This window comes from Leishmania mexicana, chromosome 20, assembly GCF_000234665.1.
Source record: "Leishmania mexicana MHOM/GT/2001/U1103 complete genome, chromosome 20".
NCBI classification, from domain to species: domain Eukaryota; phylum Euglenozoa; class Kinetoplastea; order Trypanosomatida; family Trypanosomatidae; genus Leishmania; species Leishmania mexicana.
In genome coordinates this window covers 390,354-411,942 of record NC_018324.1, presented here as the reverse complement: position 1 = coordinate 411,942, position 21,589 = coordinate 390,354, and the positions used below count along the sequence as shown (strand labels likewise).

The 21,589-nt window shown below is 59.3% G+C and overlaps 7 protein-coding genes across 7 annotated transcripts; all 7 read right to left on the bottom strand.

The window, feature by feature from the left end:
* Positions 1-145: 145 nt before the first annotated feature.
* Positions 146-1,882, bottom strand: LMXM_36_1080 (conserved hypothetical protein; the record flags this gene model as incomplete). The annotated part of the gene is made up of 1 exon (XM_003874404.1): positions 146-1,882. One exon carries the CDS (start codon positions 1,880-1,882, stop codon positions 146-148), a length of 1,737 nt encoding a protein of 578 aa, XP_003874453.1.
* Positions 1,883-2,640: 758 nt separating this feature from the next.
* LMXM_36_1070 (putative ribosomal protein L24) lies at positions 2,641-3,015 on the bottom strand (the record flags this gene model as incomplete). Its single annotated transcript, XM_003874403.1, has 1 exon — positions 2,641-3,015. One exon carries the CDS (start codon positions 3,013-3,015, stop codon positions 2,641-2,643), a length of 375 nt encoding a protein of 124 aa, XP_003874452.1.
* A 521-nt stretch (positions 3,016-3,536) lies between these two features.
* On the bottom strand, positions 3,537-6,548 carry LMXM_36_1060 (conserved hypothetical protein; the record flags this gene model as incomplete). Its single annotated transcript, XM_003874402.1, has 1 exon — positions 3,537-6,548. The coding sequence occupies one exon, from the start codon at positions 6,546-6,548 to the stop codon at positions 3,537-3,539; it is 3,012 nt and encodes a 1,003-aa protein (XP_003874451.1).
* A 1,324-nt stretch (positions 6,549-7,872) lies between these two features.
* On the bottom strand, positions 7,873-9,615 carry LMXM_36_1050 (RNA editing complex protein MP61; the record flags this gene model as incomplete). The annotated part of the gene is made up of 1 exon (XM_003874401.1): positions 7,873-9,615. The coding sequence occupies one exon, from the start codon at positions 9,613-9,615 to the stop codon at positions 7,873-7,875; it is 1,743 nt and encodes a 580-aa protein (XP_003874450.1).
* Positions 9,616-10,830: 1,215 nt separating this feature from the next.
* LMXM_36_1040 (conserved hypothetical protein) lies at positions 10,831-11,691 on the bottom strand (the record flags this gene model as incomplete). The annotated part of the gene is made up of 1 exon (XM_003874400.1): positions 10,831-11,691. The coding sequence occupies one exon, from the start codon at positions 11,689-11,691 to the stop codon at positions 10,831-10,833; it is 861 nt and encodes a 286-aa protein (XP_003874449.1).
* A 1,378-nt stretch (positions 11,692-13,069) lies between these two features.
* LMXM_36_1030 (conserved hypothetical protein) lies at positions 13,070-18,088 on the bottom strand (the record flags this gene model as incomplete). Its single annotated transcript, XM_003874399.1, has 1 exon — positions 13,070-18,088. The coding sequence occupies one exon, from the start codon at positions 18,086-18,088 to the stop codon at positions 13,070-13,072; it is 5,019 nt and encodes a 1,672-aa protein (XP_003874448.1).
* A 1,424-nt stretch (positions 18,089-19,512) lies between these two features.
* LMXM_36_1020 (conserved hypothetical protein) lies at positions 19,513-21,153 on the bottom strand (the record flags this gene model as incomplete). The annotated part of the gene is made up of 1 exon (XM_003874398.1): positions 19,513-21,153. The coding sequence occupies one exon, from the start codon at positions 21,151-21,153 to the stop codon at positions 19,513-19,515; it is 1,641 nt and encodes a 546-aa protein (XP_003874447.1).
* Positions 21,154-21,589: the final 436 nt, after the last annotated feature.

Sequence of the window (21,589 nt, the reverse complement as noted above, 5' to 3'; positions counted from 1 at the left end):
CAACATTGCCCTTTGCCCTCCGACCTTGTCTCCCTTTATCCGCGTCTCGGTTTTCACCGGCGCATCCATCTCAGCTCCGCTCCCCCCCCCGTCCCCTGACCCACACGTCAGCTCTTGCTCTCTCTGAGGCAGGCCCGTAACGACGTCATCCACACACTCTACGACGGCGACAGAGGTTACGCATCAGAGAAAACCCCACGCCGATCGGGATCAAGAAATAGATGTACTGTACAACAAGGCCAATCACCCCACGCACGACATCGGACGTGCTAGCCATGGCAAACGTCTTGGCACCCGACGCCGCCTCCGGCAGCGGCGTGAGGAGTCCTTCGTCCTCGGGCGACAGACCCAGGGAATAGTAAAAGAAGCGCTCCACGGGTGAGGCGGCAGGCGGACAAGAGCCGATTGCGTTCGATGCCATCTGGAGGAGCTCGCCAAGAGTGTTCACTTGACGTGATAGCAACACAGTGCACAAGGGTATCTGTGCAGCACGACTCCGCTCGAGAGAGGGGCTAATATATGCTCCCTCTAGCGCGTGCTTGCCCATCCACGACCGCATGTGCGACAGGCTCCACCGCTGACGAGGAGTAAAATTCCGTTCGAGTCCCAAGCACGAGTCGTGCAGCGGAATCGCGCTGTACCGCTGCTCCACCTCTAGCAGCAGCAACGTCTCCACTACGGCATTCACCCACTCTGAGGCAAAGACCGAAACGAGCAGGTTTCTCGGTCTCAGATTTTCAGCCGTCGCCGTGGCAGAGGCAAGCGCCTCGAGGTACGCGAGAGCCGCCACGCTGTCAGCGCTGCCCACGTCCACGTGCACCAAGTCCAACGGAAAGTCATGCAGCGTGTACGACTTCTCAAAAATCACGAAGGGGAACGGGAGCACATCCACGGTACCCCAGGTCAAGGCCCCCGATTGAGAGTCATTGCGTCGCATCCATTCCTGGAACAAGCGTTTCCTGGAAGCCTCTTCGGGCAGGTGCTGTGCTTGCGCTTTTAGAAGTGTCGCAAGTTGAGCGTGTTTGACAGGGGAGCGGTAGCTGCACTGCTTGAGTGGGCTGCATGAGGCCTGCAGATCGGCCAACTCCAGCTTCCCGACCAGCGGCATGGCCGACTGAGGATGATCCGAGTGCGCGACCGGGATCTGGGCGGTTAATACGCGGTGCTCTCCGAGCTCCCGCATCACCGCCAGCGACTCGCCAGCCTCGCCGAAGACGAGAGCAAAGTTAGTCACCGGACGAGCGCGCGAGCGAACGGTGGTAGCGTCGTCGTTGGTTTTCTTAGTGAGGAGTAATGCCGCCGCCGCTCGATCAGACCACTGCTGAGCGACGTACGGAGTCACACACGACAGGGCGCTGCAGAGGTGCAACACGGAAGGTTGGCGCGATGACTGAGGGGAAGTCTCCACTGTCTCAGCGGTCGCGTCAGGCGCTTGCGTCCCATCGGTCACTCCTTTGCGCAGCAGTACGGCGCTGTATACGTCAGACAGTGTGACCATCCCCTGCCAGTGCCTTTCTGCCTCCTCACCATATCCCGCGGAGCCAGTACCACTGGCAGAGCCGAGTCCGACCGAGAAGAAACTGTCGAGGGCCCTGGATACGTACCTGGTGCCGTGGATGGCTGCTGCTGGCACGACGAGCACGGTGTGTTTGTTCACGCCGACCACGACGGGAGTAAAACCCCCGACAAGCACACTGTCCGCGAAATCGATCGGAGGGGTGCGACGCTGCGCAGAGAGCAAGTGACTGCTACGCTCGGGGTCAAGCACGACCATCGACAGCACTAGGGTGATCACGAACACAACGACAGAGAGGACTGCATTACCCAAGTGGTAAACACGGCGGCCCCCACCTACCGTGGACCTTGTGGAAGTCGGCGGCATCTCATCCGCGGAAGCCACCACACTTTTGCAAATCAGCGGTAATGATGTCAGCGAAGAGTCCTGAGCTGAAGCTCATGACACAGTGCGACGACACGCACTCTCTCTATGCTCTGCATAAAAGTGTTTTTCTTTCTAATCTGGTAGTGTCAAGCAGCTGTCGAGCTGTTCAGGCAGCAACGACAGCACTCTAGATGAGAAAGCGCGGCCATCAGCAGAAGCAAAGAAGGGAGGGGGAGGGGTATCGATGGAATGTCAGTGAGAAGAAAACGTGAGATGCATACACGACGTAGGGCAAGGTGGTTGGCGGCCAGCGCAGGCTTCGCTTTTCGAGATGGAGCACGGCTCAGCGTCACAGAGACGGGCATCCGCAAACGTTGGAGCATTGCAACAAACACCAGGCGAACACCAAAAAAAAACACTACATGGTGCGTGACGTCGTGCGGGATAGCGCACCAACCGCCCATGCGACGCGCGAAACAACGCTCATATATGATCAACGGTGCCCATCATGAAGTACATGATGCACACACGGCACAGACAGTGGTCAGCCTCTCCCCCATTCTCCACAAGTTCGACACGAGAGCGTGGCTCTTCTCCTTTTGTTTTTTTTCTTTGCATGAAAACGTTACTCAAAAACGAAAACAAAAAGAAACACAACGAAGGGCAGGTAGAGTACACTCGAAACATCGCACACGGATGGCAGCGTCAGTGGACGGTCATTGGACTATGCATCGAGAAGGACGAACACCGGCGGAGCTCTACTTCTTGGCGGCCTTGCGCTCGGCCACCTCCGCGCGGACGGCCTTGGCCTTGGCGGAGCGGTCCTCCTTGCGCGCCGCGCGCACCTCCTGGATGTAGGACAGGTCCGCGCCGACGATCGCGCGCTGCACACGCACCGCACGCGCCGCGCGGCGGCGGTTCACGCGGTCCGTCGTCGTCTTGCGGTGGATGCGGCGGTACGTGCGCGTCCACGGAATGAAGCGCGGGTTCTTCTTGCGCATGTACAGCGCGAAGCACTTCGGCCGCGAGAAGGTCAGCACCGGCTTCGTCGACAGGAACGCGAACGGCACGTACCGGCGGCCGTGGCCGGGGTGCACCGCGAAGTGGGAGAACTCGCACTCGATCGTACGCATGACTGCTGTGTGACGTAAAGAGCGAGGTTTGCGAGATGGATGATACGTGACCACCGCATGGCAGGAGAGAGCGAGAGAAAAAGGAGGGATTTGTGTTAACACGGCGTAAAACGACACGCGCATCGGGATGCCGGGGCACACGGTCGGTGGTTGTTCCGTTGGGCGACCGGCAGACATGGTACGGTCGCTGCAGCAAGCGCAGAGCGTCGCGCGATATGTGCAAAGCGTACTTGGAAACAAAACACTACCAACTTCACCACCAGTACATGCAGGGTCCGTCCAGGTGTACAGTTCATCTGTGGGTCTGTAAGAAGCTACAGCACGCGAAGAAGAAAAACAAAAACGAAAGGCGCTTGTGGCTTCATTATGGGGCCACATCGTGCATACGAAAGGGCGCAAGTGTTCATTCTATTCCCTTCTAGACACTACTGCGACGTACGACCGCTGCTTGTCGCGCTTGAGAGAGAGACAGAGAGAGAGCTCCGCACTTTAAATAGCGGAGGAGAAGGCCCTCCGTTAGCTTAGTACGTGAAGTCGACTTTTAGGAGGTTCACGTACCCGAACATGTGCGCGCGGGCCCGTGTTTCACGCCCCTCTCGCGGCTCTTTCAAAGCAGTGAGGTACGGCTCTAGCATCTCAAGTGCGTGTCGCAGCGGCGCCTCCCGCTCCCCGCGACGGTCCAGCGTTTGCACAAAAGCGCTGAGGTAGTCGTGTGGAATAACACCCCACCTCATCTGGCCCACGCCCTTGTCGTCCTTGGCGTGGACCGCATCGCCCACCGCGGTCGCGCCTCTGCCGCCACGCCGCCGCCCGCCCAGCAAGGAGCTCTCCTCCTCGTCATCCAGCAAGAGCGACCGCGAGGAGGCGCGGCGCTGCTTGAGCTCCGGAGGCTCTTCGAGGACCGGGAATGTGACGGCCGTGAGGTTCGGGACACTTTGCACGTAGACTACTCGCTCCATTGGAAAACGCCAGTAGAGGCGCCGATAGCGGTCCATGCCAAGCGGCTCGACAATGGCGCCGTCGTCTCTGCCATCCTGCACGCCGAACAGACGTGCGTAGACCTCCTCACGCTTTCGATCGACTTCTTTGAGGATGGCTTCGCGCTCCGCCTCGAAATTCCTCTCCGCCTTCTCCCTCACGTCCTTTTCCGTCGCCGTCTCGCCATCCCCCGCCTCATCGATGCCCTTCTTCTCATCCTCGGCGTTGCTCGTTTCCGGATTGTCCTCCGTCTTCACTGGTTCGGCGTTTTGCTTGGTGTTCTGTTTCTTCTTTTTGCGGGCAGCCGTGGATGCCACTGACGGCAGCGTGCGCAACAACGCCTTCAACTCCTTCTCCGCCTCCTCGCGAATCTCCCTGAGCTTCTTCTCGGCGTTCAGTGTCTCCTCTTCACGGTCCTTCTGCACACGGTCCGCTTCATTGCGCACGTCGTCGCTGGCAAGCGCCTCCAGCACGCAGAACTGAAGCAGATTGAGCCGATCAATGGTGTCGACGTTGCCCCACGACGCCAAGGAGCGCAGCCCCGCTACCTTGTCCATTGTCGCCTTCAGCTCCAGCGAGAACGGATCTGTATCCACCTCCTCTTCCGCGGTCGCCTCCGCGGTGCCTTCGCCTTTGGTGGCCATGGCAGCTGCCGGCGCCTCCTCGGGTTGCAAGTCCTCCTCCTCAGCCGAGGTTTTGGCGTCCGTCTCCTTCGACGAAGAGGAAGATGGCGACGACGATGTCGAGGAGGCGGCGTCGCTGTCACTGTCGCTCTCCTCCTCGTCTTCCGTGCTGGAAACGTGGCGCTGCTGCTGCCGCCGCTTCTTGTTTCCACTCGCCACCCCAACGAACTCGACGAGCAAACCAAACCAGTTCTTTCCGCGGGTGACGATACGCGGCGTCTCGGGAGAGCGGAGGCGCACGCTTTCCATGGAAACGTCCAGCAGACACTTGGTCACCTCCTCCATCAATCCATTCGCGTCCTGGTCCACGCACTCGATGCCCTTAACGAAGGTGGCAAAGTGCATCTGCGACAGATTCAGTGCACGCGGCACCGAGGAGAGTATGCTCCACACATACAGCGCCTTTTCAAACAGTTCTGGAGTGCCAAGCGGCAGCTCTGCCGCGTAGGACACGTACCCTAACGTGGACGGGGTGACGAGCGTGGTGTCCTCTTCAAGGTCCTTCTCGTGCTCGTTATTGCCGTCGCCCAGACGACGGCGCATCAGCTGTCGCTCTTCCTCTTTCTTGCGCTCCAGCTCCGCCTTGGCCTCCGCCTTCTCCAGAATCCGGCGCTTTGCCTCCTCGCGCTTGGCCCCTGCGGCGTCGCGCAGCTGCTGCTTCTTCACCAACTCCTCCGGTGTCAGGCCTTTGAATGGCTCGGTCGAAAAGCCCTCGATGTGGTTAATGACACGCAGACACGCGTGGGCGATGGGGTGCAACAAGTCCTCATCGAGCTCGTAGCGGCACTCCTCCTCGTTGCGGAAGGTGTCACTCGAATGCTCCAGAGCAAGCTGCACGGCATCCAGGGTGACCTCGTGAAACGGTTCTGGAATTCGTTTGTCCTCCTTCGCCTTGTACTGGGCGCGCTCGGCATCGATGATGGCCTGCACCGCCCTGAGTCGCTCATCGAGCATGTCGAAGATGGGTACGAGATCGTTGAACTTGGTCGCGAAGATGTGCCCGAGTACCTGAATCATGGCGTGCAGCATAGCGACCACCTTCTTTTCGCAGTTCGTCAGGCCGCGGAGGCGGCCCCACACGAGACCGCCACGCCCGCCGCCGCGCACACTCTTGGGTCCGCCAGATGTCTTTGGGGTATACACAGCAGCGAGAGGGGCATTGTCTGGGTCACCCTCGATCTTCGCCACCTTGAGGGCGGCGGCGTCACCATGCAAGTCTGCGTGGGCGGCAGGGCCGCCGGTGGACTCCGATCGACGGCGGCGCTGCCGAGGACAGCCGGTCGAGTTCGACGCAGCGTCGCTGCTGTCCTCGCTCTCCATCACTGACGTCGTACCTTGCAACTTTGCTGGGCTGGATGAGACGATCACCGGCACCGGCGCAACCTTGCGCAGCATGTCCACCTTCTCCCCAGCCCCTTTCGCCTTCTGCCGGTACATTTTTTCCATCGCATTCAACGCGCCTTCCAGGTCTGAGAGATCCTTCAGTGACACCTGCTCCCCCGAGGCGTTTGTGAGTACCATGTTCTTGACGCTCTGCAGCAATTCCGCGTTGGTGGCGAAGAGCATTACGGTGCGCACGATCGCGTCAACGTTTATTTGGACTTTCTTTGCCGTCTGCGAGCGTGCGCAGAGGGGGATGTAGCTGATGAGGTGAGAAATGTACACCCTCGCGGCGTGCAGGGCTGAGACGGCATACCGTTCTCGTTGTTCCTCGTTGCCTTCCACAACAGAGAGTGACGCCACCAAGGTCTCCTCAGACGACATGATCTTGTATGGGAGCACCTCCTCAGACGGCAGCGAGTTGAAATTGGCGACGGTACCATCAACATCCGCCGCCTTGTACACTTGATAAGGTGAGCGAGCAGTGATCATCACAAGTGCAGCTGCCTGTTGCAGCCTCCTCGATACCGTTACGCTACAAACCAAAGAAAACGAAAACAATAGAGTGGCTTGGTGACAAGTATACGACAGCAACGCGACGTCGTCCCAACTCTGCGGAAGTGACCTCCGTGTATGCCTGTGTGTGTGTGTGTGTGTGGTAGCTGGAGGAGAGAGGGCGGCACAGAGTGCGTCACCCAATGACTGCAGTGGTGCTCGAGAAATAACGAAGAAGGCTCGAAAAGACGTGAGAGAGGCGTCCCCTCGTGTAGGGATGCTGAAGAAGATGTGCTGGTCTATCTGTTTTTGTGTGAGAACAGCAGCGAAAATCTCCTAGTAGAAAATGCACTCATGCACTCGGTAGGGTCTCCGTCTGCGTGTCTGTATAGGTGGTGAAAAGTTGGCCAATATGGGGTATGCGTCTTTATGATGAGGACGGGGCGGTAGGTGTCTGATAACGACGCAGGGTAAGACAACGAAGGAATAATAAACCAACCGAGTGGATGGCGCGTGACTGTGTTCTGCGAAACGCGCGCACCTGAGGTTCTATGCAGCTGCCGGTGTCACAGCGCACGGAGAGGGGGGAGGGGAGAGAGGAGATGAGCAGCGAAACACACGACGAGAAAGAGAGAAAAAAATGGTCCGCAGTGATACCTTGACACGGATCGACATGAGGGGACAGCAATAGAGCATAGCATGGACGTGCAACGAGAACAACCGTGACCCCGTCCCCCTCTCCTTTCGCCGGCACGCATCGCTCACCCCCTCGCGCGCGCACGCACTCTGTACAAAGACGGGAAGGAGGGAGAGAAGAGGGGATGAAAGAGGGAGGGGAGGGGGGGAAGAGGGCTCTACAGTACGAAGAAGACGGCTGCTGAGACGTCGTCCCTGCATTCGCGTCCCTTCTCCTTGTACTTGGGAGGTGCCTCGCCCTGTGTCAGTTCGTCGAAGGGGAGTGTCACCTTCACACCTACACAGCAGCATGTTCCCTCACCCCCACCCTCCCCCCACACACAAACAGCGTTTCTTTTCGTTGTGGTGGGTGGTGGTTCTTCGTAGAGCTTCGTGCGTATGTGAGTATCTGCGGTGTCACCGTGAGTGAGTCTGTATGCGTGTGTGTGTGTGTGTGTACCCAGACTTGCTGTCGTAGCACTGCCCACTCGTCTTGTTGTCTCCGGCATCTGCTAGCCCACTCCCTCGCATGCAACCCGCGCCACTGCGAGCAGTTCTCTCGTCTTCGAGAGGGAGGAAAAGGCGAGGGAGTGAGGTCCCCCAAACAAAGAAGAGGCACATACGCAGAGTCGCAGCGGTGAGGCGCTTAAATCAGCTCTGCGATGAGTTCCTCGTCCTTGAGACGCGGAACTGACAAGTGTACCGGAACGCTGCCCACACGAGGTGTGATTTCGCCACTTAGGCCGAGACCGTCGGCAACGCCTTCCCTCGTCGCCAGAGCTGCTGCTGTGGTGCGCAGGGCCGACCAACTAACATTCCCGGCCCTCCTCATTTTCAGCGTCATCGCGCCGTCGCTCCGGAGATGCGGCATATAGTTGGGAATCACTGACAAATCCTCCCTCGCAAATGGACGCGGCAAAAGACCACCGATCGGTACCACGCGCTTGAAGTTGTCGTAGTTTGTCGAGGCAAAGAACAGTGCTGCACCGGAGCCTTGCAGGTGGGCGCGCTGCGAACGCACTTTCATCAGGGTCGTCGTGGGAGTGGGCACCGCCGGCGCACCGTAGCTCTTCGGGCTGCCGTAGTCATCGTCGGCATCGTTCCAGTCACCACGGCGCGTGCTCACGCCTAAACTCCCGGTCCTTCCGCCCGCCGTGGGCTTCAGCGCAGAATCTGCTTTTACGAACTGCAGGTGATTCTCCCGCATCACGCGTTGCAGCATGCCGTTAATGTGGCGAGTGTGGTATAGAAAGAGTTCAATAGCCAACTCGTACAGCACATGCTGCACCAACGCCCGCAGGGTGTAAATATCCTTCGTAAACGGAAACACGAGAGGACAGGTGCCGACATCGTGCTGCGTGCTCCACAGGTACATCTGCAGCTCCGCGAACAGGGTCTCGACAATGTCACTCTTGAATTTGCTGACTACCCTAGAGCTGGAGGCGAGCTGCTGGAGGTCGAGGTGGTCGTAGCCGCGTGCCAAACCATCGTTGCCGTCCATCACGAATTGAAAGCACGTCACCTTCCCTTTTGTGCCGCCCTCGTGAGGTGGAAATGCACAGGAAATAATGCTGTTCAGTACGTACTTTACCACATTGTCGCCCACAAACTCGAGTCGCTCAAACTCCCACGAGCGCGCTGAGTTGGTGGACAGGGTGTCACTCACGTTGAACGCCTCTACGAGGATGCCGCGGTCTTTCAGTACTTTCAACAGATATAGCAGGCGTCGCTTGCGCTCGTGCGGGTTGTCGTGGCTCAAGGCAGGAATCCGATGAAACGCCGCACACGAGTTCAGCCGCTGCCACCACATCTCTATTAGTTCATCCGGAGTTCCACAATACGGGCGAACAAGCTCCAGCAGCATCCCCTCCCGCCCCGCGTGCGGAATGCCGTTGGCGTGGATGTGCCACTGCAAGAAGGACTCATTGCACAGCTTGCAGCGCTTGGCATCAAAGTCACAGAACATTTCGAGGAATCGGCGCGGGCTGGTGTCGACGCTCACCATGATGTTCTGATTAAGCTTTGCGGAGCTGCTAAAATCAGAAAAATCGCGTCGAAAAATGTTCAGTCGTTGAAGCGGGTCGTTGGGATTCGGCGTGCGCGGCGCCACAAGTAGCAGTCCTCCCTCTCGAACCGACACCTCGCGGCGTTGGCGTCGGTGAGACACACTTTCACCAGCAGCCGCATCACGGAGCACACTCACCGGTGTGGCAAAGTTGTAGTACACGGGAGCTTTCCGGCCAGAGGAGCTAACGAGGCTGGTGCTACTGCCGATAGACGCGGCAGCAACACGAAGTGCAACACTGCGGCCGCGCGTGCCTGCTGCTCGTGGTGCTCGCCGCAGAACGCCTGCAATCGGCACCGCTGGCAGCCGCAGCGAAAGGCGCATCTGCACACTACAGCGGTTTATGTTGTACCGACAACCCCAATGTGCTCCGTCAGGCGCGTCAGCAACAAAGGGATGTAGAGACGAGAAAGATGTGGAGCTGACGCAAAGTGCGGCGCGAGTAGATGTGCCAATGCAGCGACAGTCTTTCCTCGAAGAGCAAACAACGCTTTGAATTAATGGAGAGCCATGAAGCCCTGTGCGCGGAAGGAGGGGCTGGAAGGGTCGTGCTTCTACCGGCTAGAAGTGTGCGTGCCAATACACGTTCTCAGCGGCCAGGCACAACGCGCAGTCCACCGCGCAAGCGACAGAAGCGCAGGGAAAACGCCACCACGGTAGGTCAACACAAAGGAAAGGCCACAGGGTACACAAAGTGCGGAGGCCCCTTCTCTGACGCTCTTGTCGTGTCCCTCAAGACTCCCGCGTTCTCACACGGTGTGCAGTCCATCACGGGCGCAGAGAGGGCATGTGATAGAGAAACATCCGCGTGCAAAATGTGGTGAGGCAAGTATCACAGAAAAGAAAAACGGTAACAGAGAAGCCAACCAGTAGCAGTGCAGCACTGAGCTGCATCAAAACGCACCGTGGCCTCGCCCCCACCCACACCCATACACACAGCGGCATGGAAGGGATGGGGATGCGTAGCTGCTCACTTTCATGGGCGCACGGCCACCACGAGATAGCGGAGGCCCCTGCAGTAATGCTCCGCCGGGAACTTGTGAGCAGAGGAGGCGAGTCAGCATCTCTGCTGAACCTACGCGGCTCACTTACTGGTTTCATCTTGATGACACTATCGTCACACGAGGAAGGGCAGCGTCAACGCGCGAACGTTCAAGGCCGCAGACACACACACACACACTCATGCTCAGTTACTCTGAGAAGCGCAAGAGCATAAGAAAACAAGGCATTCTGCTAGTTTACATAGCAAACAACGACTGGCACAACGTGGGCGGCATTCCCGCACGCACGACGGCGGATACCAACCCGGCAGCAGCGGTGTCACCTGCACAGTGCCGCCGTTACGCAGAGGGTAAGGCAGAAGAAGGGGGATGGGGCCACGGTGCGAGCTGTGAAGGGATCAGAGGGCGAAGAGAGAGAGAGAAGGCTGCAGATGGAGCGCGCAGCGGGTAGGTAGCGACAGCGCAGCCGAGACGCTCGCTTCACCGCAGTGCACCGCTCCCCTTGGCGTATTCCGTTGCCGCATGCGCCCATATGCGGTCACTTCTTCTTCGACGACCCTCTGGAGCCCTGACGACTACGATTGCCACTACTCTGCGCCTCATTCACCTTGGCCTCAATAGCCGTGAGTTTCTCCTCGATGAAGTCTAGTCGTTCGCTGGACTTTGTCGACACGGCGTCGCGAATCGCCTCAAGCTGCACGCGAATGCCGGCCATAAATCTGGAATTGTCAAGCGTGGCCGCGTTCTTCTGCGCCTCAGACACCGCATCTGAGACGATCAGCTCCTCCTCCATCTCGGCCTCCTCGAGCGTGCGCACCTTCTCCTGCATCTTCTGCTTCCAAGCATCCTCTTTAATGGCAGCGGACAGAGGCGGGAGTTGAGCTGGCGGTACCTCGGCGGTGTCGTTCAGCATGACTGTCCGAAGGCTCGCCACCTCGCGTGGTACAAAGCAGTACACGTACATTTTATAGTGGCGGTAGTAGGTGCTCATCATGTACGTGTCGATATCCTGCACTTCTCGCACGTTGAACACCATCGTCGAGTACGGCGGGCGGTGTACGCTGTGCCGCACCACGAGCTCCCGGAGGAGGTCGTACGAGTGAAAGCGGGAAAGGCGATCTACGATGCTCGCTTCGTGCACACGATGCACGATGCCAAAGAGCGTACTTGTCTTGAACTGGGAAAACTGCGACGCTTTGGCAAACAAGACAAGATGGCCGTAGAGGTCCAGCAACACATTCACCTGAGTCGCAGTTCGCTTACCCGACTGTAGCAGCGCCCCACCGTGATCGTCGTCGATGCGCTTGATGACAACTCGCAGCGCCTCAAGGTCTACGGCGTCGAGACACTCGCCGGTCTGCCGCTGGTCGAGAACTTGCCACGTGAGGCACTGCGCCATTGGAGGATAAAAGCCGCACAGACGCAACGTGACTTTCTCACGTTGCCGTCAAACGCAACATGAAACAGAAGGAGAGGAGAAGGCCATTACACCCAAAAAGCGAATACTATTCTCCGTCACATGCACCTCATCTCACAGAGGATGACGCAGCAGGTCGACGCGCAACACCGCCTGCCCTCCTTTTCTCGTCCACGTACGCGGCAAGTCCTGGAAGGCAAGGCCGCCCGTCCGTGCAAGATGATGGGTGCCTAGGCGTACGAGTGCTTCCGCATGCGTTTTTCCGTGTGTGGATGGGAGGTGTGTGTGTGTGTGTGTATCATCGCGGCAACAGTTTTCCCTCGTCTTGAAGGCCGGTGGCACGCACACATGCACGTCTTGTGTATATTCCGATGACGTTTTGCTTGCAAACCGAGCGTACTTGGGGTTGTGTACCTTTGCTTATTAGTCTCCTCTCTCTCTTGGTTGTTGGTTGTGTGATGGGCACCATTATACACGTGTGCGTCGACGCACGTAGACTGCAAACACACACACAAGGCATTCCGCACGAGTTGCGTGGGCTCACTCACCCCTCCCAGGAAGCCTTTTCCTTCCGCTTCAGCGTGCCCCTTCTCTGCCGAAGAGGGCGAGGCCAACTCCGCTGTCCCCCTCCCTGCCGCAGCGCCCTCCCGCTCCCCCTCCCGCCACACACACATACACCGCGAGGTGTAAAAACGCAGCCCTCGACACGCGCTGCAGCCATGCTGCCGACACAGTCATCTCAGCACGGCCACTGCCCAACGATCTACCCACCACACCCGCTCTCCACAGGTCGCCTACCCCCCCCTCTCACATCATGGCGATCGCCACGTGGTGCATCCCGTCACTCCCCCGGAGTGACCCCGGTGCCGCACCAGTAGGCCCTGAGGGCCGTGTGGCGAGCTACGCTCGTGTCGCCTTGAACCTTTGCCTAAGCCTACGGATGGCACAGACACGATCACGGCCGCGGGTCGCTCCAACGCAACGCCGACCAGGGCGTGACCCCTGACATCCGCGGCAACACATTGCTCTGAGGTCCCCATATGCCGTAGGTTGTCTGACCCCGTCACCACCAGAGGTGGTTCGGCATTTGGGAGGGGATAGGGAGGGAGGCTCTGCCTGGGTTCCCCTCACAGGGTGTAGGGCTACTGGGCCCGGGCATGTCACGCACGCTGAGGTGTCCCCCGCCTTTTCTCCGCGTCATCAGGGACCATCGCGGATGGTGTGTCAGCAAGAAGGACACCATGTGCGAGAGACCTGTGCCGAGCAATCCATACGCACAGGTTTCGCTGGGTGCACGTTGTCGACGACTGTCGGGCCGGTGTCCTCCTCCTTCTCGAGCACTAAGGACGGGGGACTCTGGTCACCTGCTGCCCGCATGGGAGGCCAGCATCTTCTTTGTCATGGCGCGAAAGAACAAAATGCGGGCGCGCGGTGCCAGCTCACGCACTGCTTCGTGCACTTGGTCCTCCAAACCCGACGAGTGCTTTTCTTCCCTTTCCGTGAAGTGAGTCATGTCGAGCGCGGCGTCCAGTGCATCGTCGCCACTCTGCGAGTCGACCTCCGCCGTATGAAGAGTATCCATGTCCACCACCTCACCAAAGACGTAACGCACCAGCGCCTTGAACGCGTCGTAGTACGCTGGTGCGCGCTCACTATCGCCGCCGATCGCCGTCGCCTGCAACGCCGCCGTAAGCAGCTGGGCATACCGCACCAGCGTTGCCGCGGAGGACGCGGTTGGGGATGCCCCCTGCCGCAAACGACCTGCGGGGTCCACAAGCACCAGCGCTCTGACCCGCTGCATGTCTGGCAGCCCCAGCGCCTCGTCAACGTGGGTCATCGCCAGGCGCCATCGGCGCCCACGTAACAGTAGCCGGACCACCGCAAGACTGCATTCCTCGTCCCACGTCTCGCGCTGAACAGTGCGCAATCGCATAGCCGTGTTGCTGAGATTCATCGGTGACTTCGCCAGCAGCGTCAGAATAGTGCGGGCTATAACGAGTGAGTACGTCGTCCCCGTCGCATGACGCTCTTCGACAGCACCGTATGTCTGGAAGACAGCCTCCAGCGCGGCGTGCCAGTTACCGTGCTGAACGGCCACCGAGCACAGCAACGCCTCGCTGCCACAGCCGTGGTAGTCCGAAACACAGTGACTCAGCGCCGCTGAGTCACCTAGCACCGACAGTGCTTCGATGTTCTGCTGGCGCCACTGCGGGTTCTTCTTCTCCGGCGGCGCGTACATGGCGGCCCACGTGCGACGCCACTGTCGGCCAACCTCCCGCTGATGCACGGCGCGGCTAAAGCGGAGAAGCGGAAGCAAAAGCCGCGCGAGTACGGCTCGCTCCTGCGCGTCCACACTCACCAGGTTCGACCCCGGCGTTGTGGCGGAGGCAGCCACTGATGAGGAGTGAGATTGTTGCGCCGCAGCGGCTTCGACGTGACCAGCATGATCGACGGCGCTCCAGAACACGTCGATCGCACTCAGCCACAAGTTGGGTGGCCCAAACGCCCGCGGGGCGGCCAGCCTACCGTAGCCCTTGCGAGACGGCACAACACAGCTTCCCTGCAATCGCGACGCTCGCAGCCCTGCTTGTGCGGCGGCGCTCGACTTAGCCACATCCTGCGCCATGCGATCCAGAGTTGTGGCAAAGAAGTCCACACTACACGTGCCGCGGGCGAGAGAAACATCCTTTGTAACGAGTTCGCACAGAAGCAAGCTAGCTTTCCAGTTCACCGTGGCAGCTGCCAGCCGCTGCAGCGCTTGCCCGACGCCGGCGCTCGTGCGCTCGCGAGTCATGATCTTGTACACCGAGTCGCGGAGGCTGACCGTAAGAGGGAAATCCCTGCCCACATCGCGCCCCACCGCGGCACCACCACTCGCGGCTATCGCCTTCATCGGCAGCTTCGGCGACGATAGCGCCGCACCGCGGGCACCACGCAGGCGGTCGGAGGTACGCTGACGCGATCGCGGCGGCTGAATCCAGTGGTCCAGGTTGTCGGCGTCTCGGCGGCAAAGTCGATATCGCACTCGCTTTCCCAGTGCGCAAGAGCTTCGGAAGCACAGATGCACCCCTTGCAGGATGCGGGGAGAGCACGTGGACGTCAAAATCCGCCACACCGGCGAATGTGACGAGCCCCGAGAAGCACCGCACGCGCGTGACACCACCATCAACTCTGATGACTTGTTGAGCACCCGGGCAAGAAGGGCGAGGAGTTCCACATTCTGGTCAGTCATGGCACCAAACATGACCTTCTCGTTCATGCGATGAATGTCGAGCTGATGCACAACGAGCCGCACCGTTCTCGCCGTCACAGTGGCGAGCTCCTTCAGACGCTCCTCGACTGCCCACCGCCATGGCGCCTGCTGCACTTGCGCCGCAGCAATCCCTTCCAGCACCTTCGCCGCGAGCTCGACGAGGAGGACCAGCTCGGCGCCGTTCCATATCTGGCAGCTGAAGTGGTGCTGCTGCTGGTCCGGTTGTGCGCATAGAAGCTGCACAAGTTGCAAGAGAGTAGTCGCCAGAATGCACGACACGTACGCACACTCCGGTGCCGCCGGTGTGTTTACCGTGGGTGTTAGTGTCGACACTTTGCCGTTGCGCGCCAGCCGCGAGGCAGGTGAGTCATACAGGAGTTGGAACGCGTTGAGGAGTCCTGAAGGACCGTGCACACTCTGCTCCAAAAACTGCAGCACTTCGACCGTCACAGCAGCAGGGCTTGTCGAGGCCGCCGTCGTGAACCGCAGCCAGACCGTCTCCTTGACAGCTGCACAGCACAAGACAAACGCGTCCACCGAGTCGCTTGGCAGCAACGCCGGCGGAGACAACGGTGACTTCGTAGTATACTCAGTGAAGAGGGAGCACCTAATTCCATTCATGACGGTTGCCGGTGCTGCCACCGAGGTTATCGACAGCGGATCGAACATGTGATCCCTCTCAGGGTCGCTCCCGAGATCGTGCTTGCCCTTGCCATTCTCCACCCTGTAGGCACCGGTGCGAATGGATTTGGCGAGCACCTCCGAGGTACGACGGTGCTGTGCGGCCCGCTGCAGCGTCTCATGCAGGGCGTCAACCGCTCGTTCTGTGGTCGCGCATACCTCCGACATCATCAGGGTGAGGTCGCCGTGAATTGCCTGTTGCACGGAGAGAGAAGTGAAGTAAGCAGCCGCCTCTTCGCCGAGTACAACAAACTCGTCCGGCCGTGACGCCTTTACACTGCAGAGGTGGCTGAGCCACAGCGCATGAAGGGCTGCTGTTGCGGCCGTCGCCGTAGAGGTGACCTCTGTTTGCGCCCTAGTGTCCCGCGCAAGTCGAGGCAGCATCACGCGATGCATCCACCCTTCAACCTTCGCCTGCGTCTTCCACGGTTGCGCAGAGGCGGCCAAAGCCATGAAAAGGACCGCCCCGCGCAGAAAGCAGTCGGATGCCATACCAACCGCTCTGGGCGGATCCGCATCTCGTTGCTTCGCCTCCGGAATCGTCAGCCGCAGAAGAGAAAGCGTGCCCTCCCAGCTATGCACTTCACGCAGCATTGACTGCAGAGCGAACACGACGTCTGAGGGAAGAAGCAGGTCTTCTGCCGCCGGAGGACACGAGGTGCCGCCGCACTCGCTCAGAGCCCTGTGCCGTGGTGCAAGGGTGTAGGCGCTTCGAATCAGATCTAGCGCCTCTTTCCAGTAGGCCCGCTCAGCCGACCACGACCGTGACAGTCTCCAGGTACGTCGCTGGGGTCGCCATGGCGACGGCGGCGGTGTGTTTGCTTCGGTTGCGCTCAGATGGTCTCGCTGCATGGCCCCGAGAGTGAGAAGGTGCAGATGATCCACAATCGCTGCCACCTTCATGCCTCGCATCGCCTGCTCCGACTGCGCCGCGGTGTCCGCTTCCACATCGCTGGCGCTGAGCAAGGCGTCTGCAGAGCTGCTCGTCGACAGCGTGCTTCGGCGGCTGGGGTCCTCCACTTCGTCTAGATCGTCTAGTGTCCCCATCGATGCTTCGTAGAGGATCCACCTCTTGACCCACTCCGGCTGCTGGTGGAAAGCCACGCGGCGTGCAATGGAGCCCGGCGGGTGCACGTCGTCGCCCACTTCTCCCCAGTCCCCACGTGAAGCTGAGGAGGCGCCAACACTGCGGTCATCCGCGATGTGGGTAGCTCTAGCTATGTGTGTATATGAAGCCGGGTCCTGGATGTTATCAGTGGCGGTAGCATTCACACGCGCGGGTCTCTCCTCACACAACGCAGGCGCACCTGTCTTCTTCACCACCGCGTTCATGACGCCCATCTGGCCTGCGAATACCGTGTCCCCTCCCTCCTCACCTCTCTCGCGCTGACTTTGGCCTGGGGCGTCCGTTGTGTGAGTGCGCGCAGCCGACTCGCGGAACTGCCTGCGTCGTTGAGTCCAAATCTTCCGGTCATTTTCCATCGTCGCCGTCTCTGCCGCCCTGCGCAACTGGGCCTCTTCCGTCGATGCGGCGGCTTCGTAAGTCAAGCTCGAAAACAGGAGGAGGAGGTCACTTTGACGCAGCTGCACACCGATACCCATGAGCCGGTAGTAGAAATTCACGGCCGCCCCTATGGCGCGGTAGCGAAGAAGGGAGTGGAGAAAGCAGCGCACCTGAAGAACCAACGACTCCGATAGAGCCGAGCCAAAGACGCAACTGCGATGCAGTGACGTCCACATCGCGAGCAGCAACGCCGCATCTTCCTCGTGCGAGTCTAGAAAGGAGAGGAGAGGGTCCTCTACGGACGACGAGCCAGGCGCAGCGTTGCGCGTGCTACTGAGGGCAACAGAGTCGACAACGGCGCCACCGGCGGAGCCTGTGTCGGCGCGTGGTCTCGTACCCTCAGTAGCTTCGCACTCCGCCGGTGCCCTGGAAAGACTCCTGCTGCGCGAAGGAGAACAAGTTTTCACAAGTGCTCCTCTCGCTGCGTCACATGGGACTGTCTTCGCACGAGTGTCTTCGGAGACGCCACCATGCGTTGCACCAACAGAAGTGCGCGGCAAGCTGGAGATCAACGCAGGAGTTCCTAACAGCGAGAGCGGTATGGGGCGGGGCGAGTGGTTCTCCCATCGGTATCGCCGTAAGGCACCCCATTTTCGCTGTCGTTGCCGCATCTGCCGCTGCGAAAGTCGCGAGCACGGATGGGCAGAGTCGATCGGGGAAAGCAAAACCGAGTTCGAGGCTACGGGGCCCGATAGTGGCGATGGGAAGGTCTGCTCGAGCGGAGGCAGGGCGGAGTCTGTCGCCGCATTCCTTTGACGATTTTCTGCTGCCGTGTTCAGGCACCGCCATGCGGAGCAAGTGGACGTGGCCGTATCATTGTAGGAAGAAGCGCGATGCGAGGGGTGGAGAGAGCCGACAGCGCGAAGGCGCAGTGACCGCATTCAAGACGCCCTTGACGACTGTAAAGCAAAGGACGGTGGTGCGCGGTAGAGCACAAGGATCCCTGCCCGAGAAGCAAGCCCAACCGCAAGGGAACAGAAAACAAGAACGGCCCCGGTCGTTCGGTGAGAGGGCAAGGAGAGGGCAGAGACGAGAAAAGCCGCCGGGTATTATGTCGAGCGGCGCGTTCGAAAGAGGCAGGGAGAGAGATCCAGCAGCATACCTGATGTGCGGAGGCACCACTGACGCGTCGTGTCGGCAATACAGAGAGGGTGCAAAAATAAAAGTAAGCAGAAGAGAGATGACGTATTCGAGAAAATACCTTTTTATTTGCCTGTTGACGTGCAGTGGGAGCAATAATGGGGTTCAATACACACACAGACACACACAGGCCTATGCGAGTGACGTGCCCACAAAATACGAAAGGCCTGCAACGCGCCAAACCAAAAGAGCTGTGTCAAAAACGAACGTCCCTCTCCAAGGAATCGGTCTTCGTGGTTCACGCCGCACTTTTTTTGTTATATATATTTTGAAATCACAGTTGTACTTTCCCGATAGCCCACACACACACACACACACTCACACACACAACTAACAACGAAAAGGAGGACGAGGACGAGGCAAGATAAGCGTGGGAACGTGCAACGAAACACCAACAAACGCGAAGGCGCAACGCAAACAACATGACGGCGCGTACGCGAAGGCGGCACTCGTGCGCAGAGTCGTTGCCTCGGAATGGAGAGCACCGTCGTGTACCACCTCTGTGACGCGTCCGCTTGTGCGGTTGTGTCCACTTTCTTTTTTTTCCGTTTCAGAGCAATGCTGAGAGAGAAAAGGGGGCAATGGCGCCAAAAAAAGCGACCGCGCCTGCGCCGTACAGCAAGGAACGTTCACGAACACGCACGGGAACATCTTGACCTCAACGACCAAAGGATAACACCACGGCAGCGCCCCACCAACCTAATGTGTCGTATCGTTGCACATGTGCATATATATATATAGTTTTCCTTGTTGCGGTGGTCGAGTGTCAACAGCACCCGCGACAGAAGATATAAAAACGACGGCAAGCAGCGCGTGATACCATCATCCGCAGTCATCTGGTTTGCTGGCAACAAGCAGACAGCCCACCAGTCAGCATTGCCATCCACTTCCTTGCGCAGGCCCTGTGAAGGAAGACAGCTGTCATTCAACCTACCCAAGTGTGCAAACGTCGCACCTTCTTCACATATACTCCACTGCGTGTACGGAGAGCACGGGGTACCTAGCAAAGCTTATCTTACCCCCTCCCCACTGGACCCGTCTCACGGAAGAACTCGATTCCTGCATCCTCCTCGAGTTCGTCGAGACGATGCTGAAAACACCAAGCTATGCATAAGTGAAAGCACGCCTATTTTGTTTTCCGATGTACTGTGACGGCGAGGCAGATTCACTTTTTCTTGGCGAGGCGGCGGCGATACACGGAGGGGTCGAGGATCTGAAAGACACGCCGCGCCATCCTGGCCACTAGGTAGTCCAAGAACATTAAAAGCGACACAGACACAAGGCACATTGCGCGCTGACTGGGACGCATCAAGGCAATCATACCCCACATCCACATTCGTGCCCCGCGCAGGTGCACAAGTAGCGCGATAGCCGGGAGAAGCGGAGGCACTACGAGCTCAAGGAGCGAGACGAGCATGAACATCTGCCGCGTGCAGCCCGATGACGACGCGGGAATTCCAAGAGGCATGCAAAGCCGACGAGCCCGCACTCGAGTCATGAACCTCTCCTTAATCTCTTCGCATACCCAAACGAGGGCTGCAGTGACAACAATGCACATCCCACACGGCGCTAGCACGTGCACCCGCCACTCTTGCTCCAGTAGCCCGGTAAGAGGCGCGGTGGTGCTCAGAAGGGGAACCGCCTCCAAAAGCCCAGACACGTCGTCACCAAAGCGCTGCTTGGCTATGAGTTGCAGCGCAAAGAGCGTCGCCTCAGCGTTCGGCAGCTGTCCCTGTCGCAGAACTCTCTGGTACACCTTGCTGTATTTCTCCAGTACCGGCTTCACCTTCCGGAGTCTAGACTGCACCTTGAGCAGCTGTTTCAGCTCCAATCGCTTCGCCTCCGTCGACTCGTCGTTCGCGACAATGGCCTCGCGCGTCGTCGTGAGAGTCAACGCTACCCAACGGATCGCTGCATCTGCCAAAGGTTCTACCAGGGCCGCCACCTCCCTCCCGATCGTCTTACTGTCCTCCACGGCGGAGGAGAGGAGCTGCAGCTGGGATTCGACTTCCACGCTCGACGCCGCCGGCGTCGCCCCTCCCGCGCGACGGGACTTCCACAGATCGCGCACGTGGGCCACCTCGCGCTCCATGAACGGCAGCACCTCAGCCTCAAGCACTAGAGGGACGCGAAGGAGTGCAAACCGAGACGATGACGATGCCGTGGCTGCGGCCGCCGCACTTGTGTTGACGATCGTGTGGGAGAAGTGCCGCTCCACGAGGTCCAGGAACTCCTGATCATTTCGGGTGTCACTTGAGCCGGCCGACTGAACGTGTTGCCACATAGTCGCTATTTCGCCTTCCGCGAACATGCGAGCATCAGCAGCCCCCTGCGCATCGCTGAGGTTGTGGAGCGACTGCTCCTTCAGCCTCGCCGTGTAGCGCCGCTGCACGTTTCGATCAGAGAAGTACTCGGCAATGGGCAATGCGCCTGGCTCGCGCCGTTCAGTGTCCCCCGGATTGTCCGGGGTATTTGTCTTCTCACCACCAGCCGGGTGGTTGCTCAGACGCTGCTTCTCTTGATATGCTTGCAAAAGACCCAAGTCCGCCTTCCACTGCTGCCACTGTCGATTAGCAGCATCTTCGGGTTCGAAGAAGAACGCCTCCTCTCCAGGGTTGAAGTTGTACACCCATTCTCCAGCGCGAAGCCGCAGTGGCGCAAAGGCCTTCGCTTCTGGAAGTATGCCAGACTCGATGGTCACTGTGTGTGATAGACGGTGATGGGGGTGGGCAGTGTCGGCTGAGACTGGAGAGAGCAGCCCCACGGCAGCCACAATGGCGACCACGCACACGAGCCGAGCAAGCATCCGAATCAAGATTGTATGGCGCGTGAAGCATCAGCTCATGCCTCAGGAACTCTGATCCTCCTCACCCTTCACATGCACCTTCGATACCGCTGTGACGGAGGGGAGTGAGGAGTTCAGTGGGACTAGAAGAACACCTGCGAGCGCAAGGGCACCCCCGTGTACGTGAGTGGATCTGAGTGATAGTGGTGCGCTTGTTTGTAGCTGCGTCTTCTCTGAACGCCATGTGGAAAGAAACTAAGAGAGGGAGGAAAAGAAAATAGGCGGGGGGAGGGGAGGGGCCTGTGAGGATGTACATGGAGGCACACGGCGAGACGGATGGAGGACAGGGCGCAGGAAGGGAGCGAGAGAGTGGCGAGAAAGCCTTGGCGCTCATCTGGGACGTAGGAGAGCTAAAGAAGCAGCGCCATTGAATCGCCAGCGCAAGCGACTGCATCAA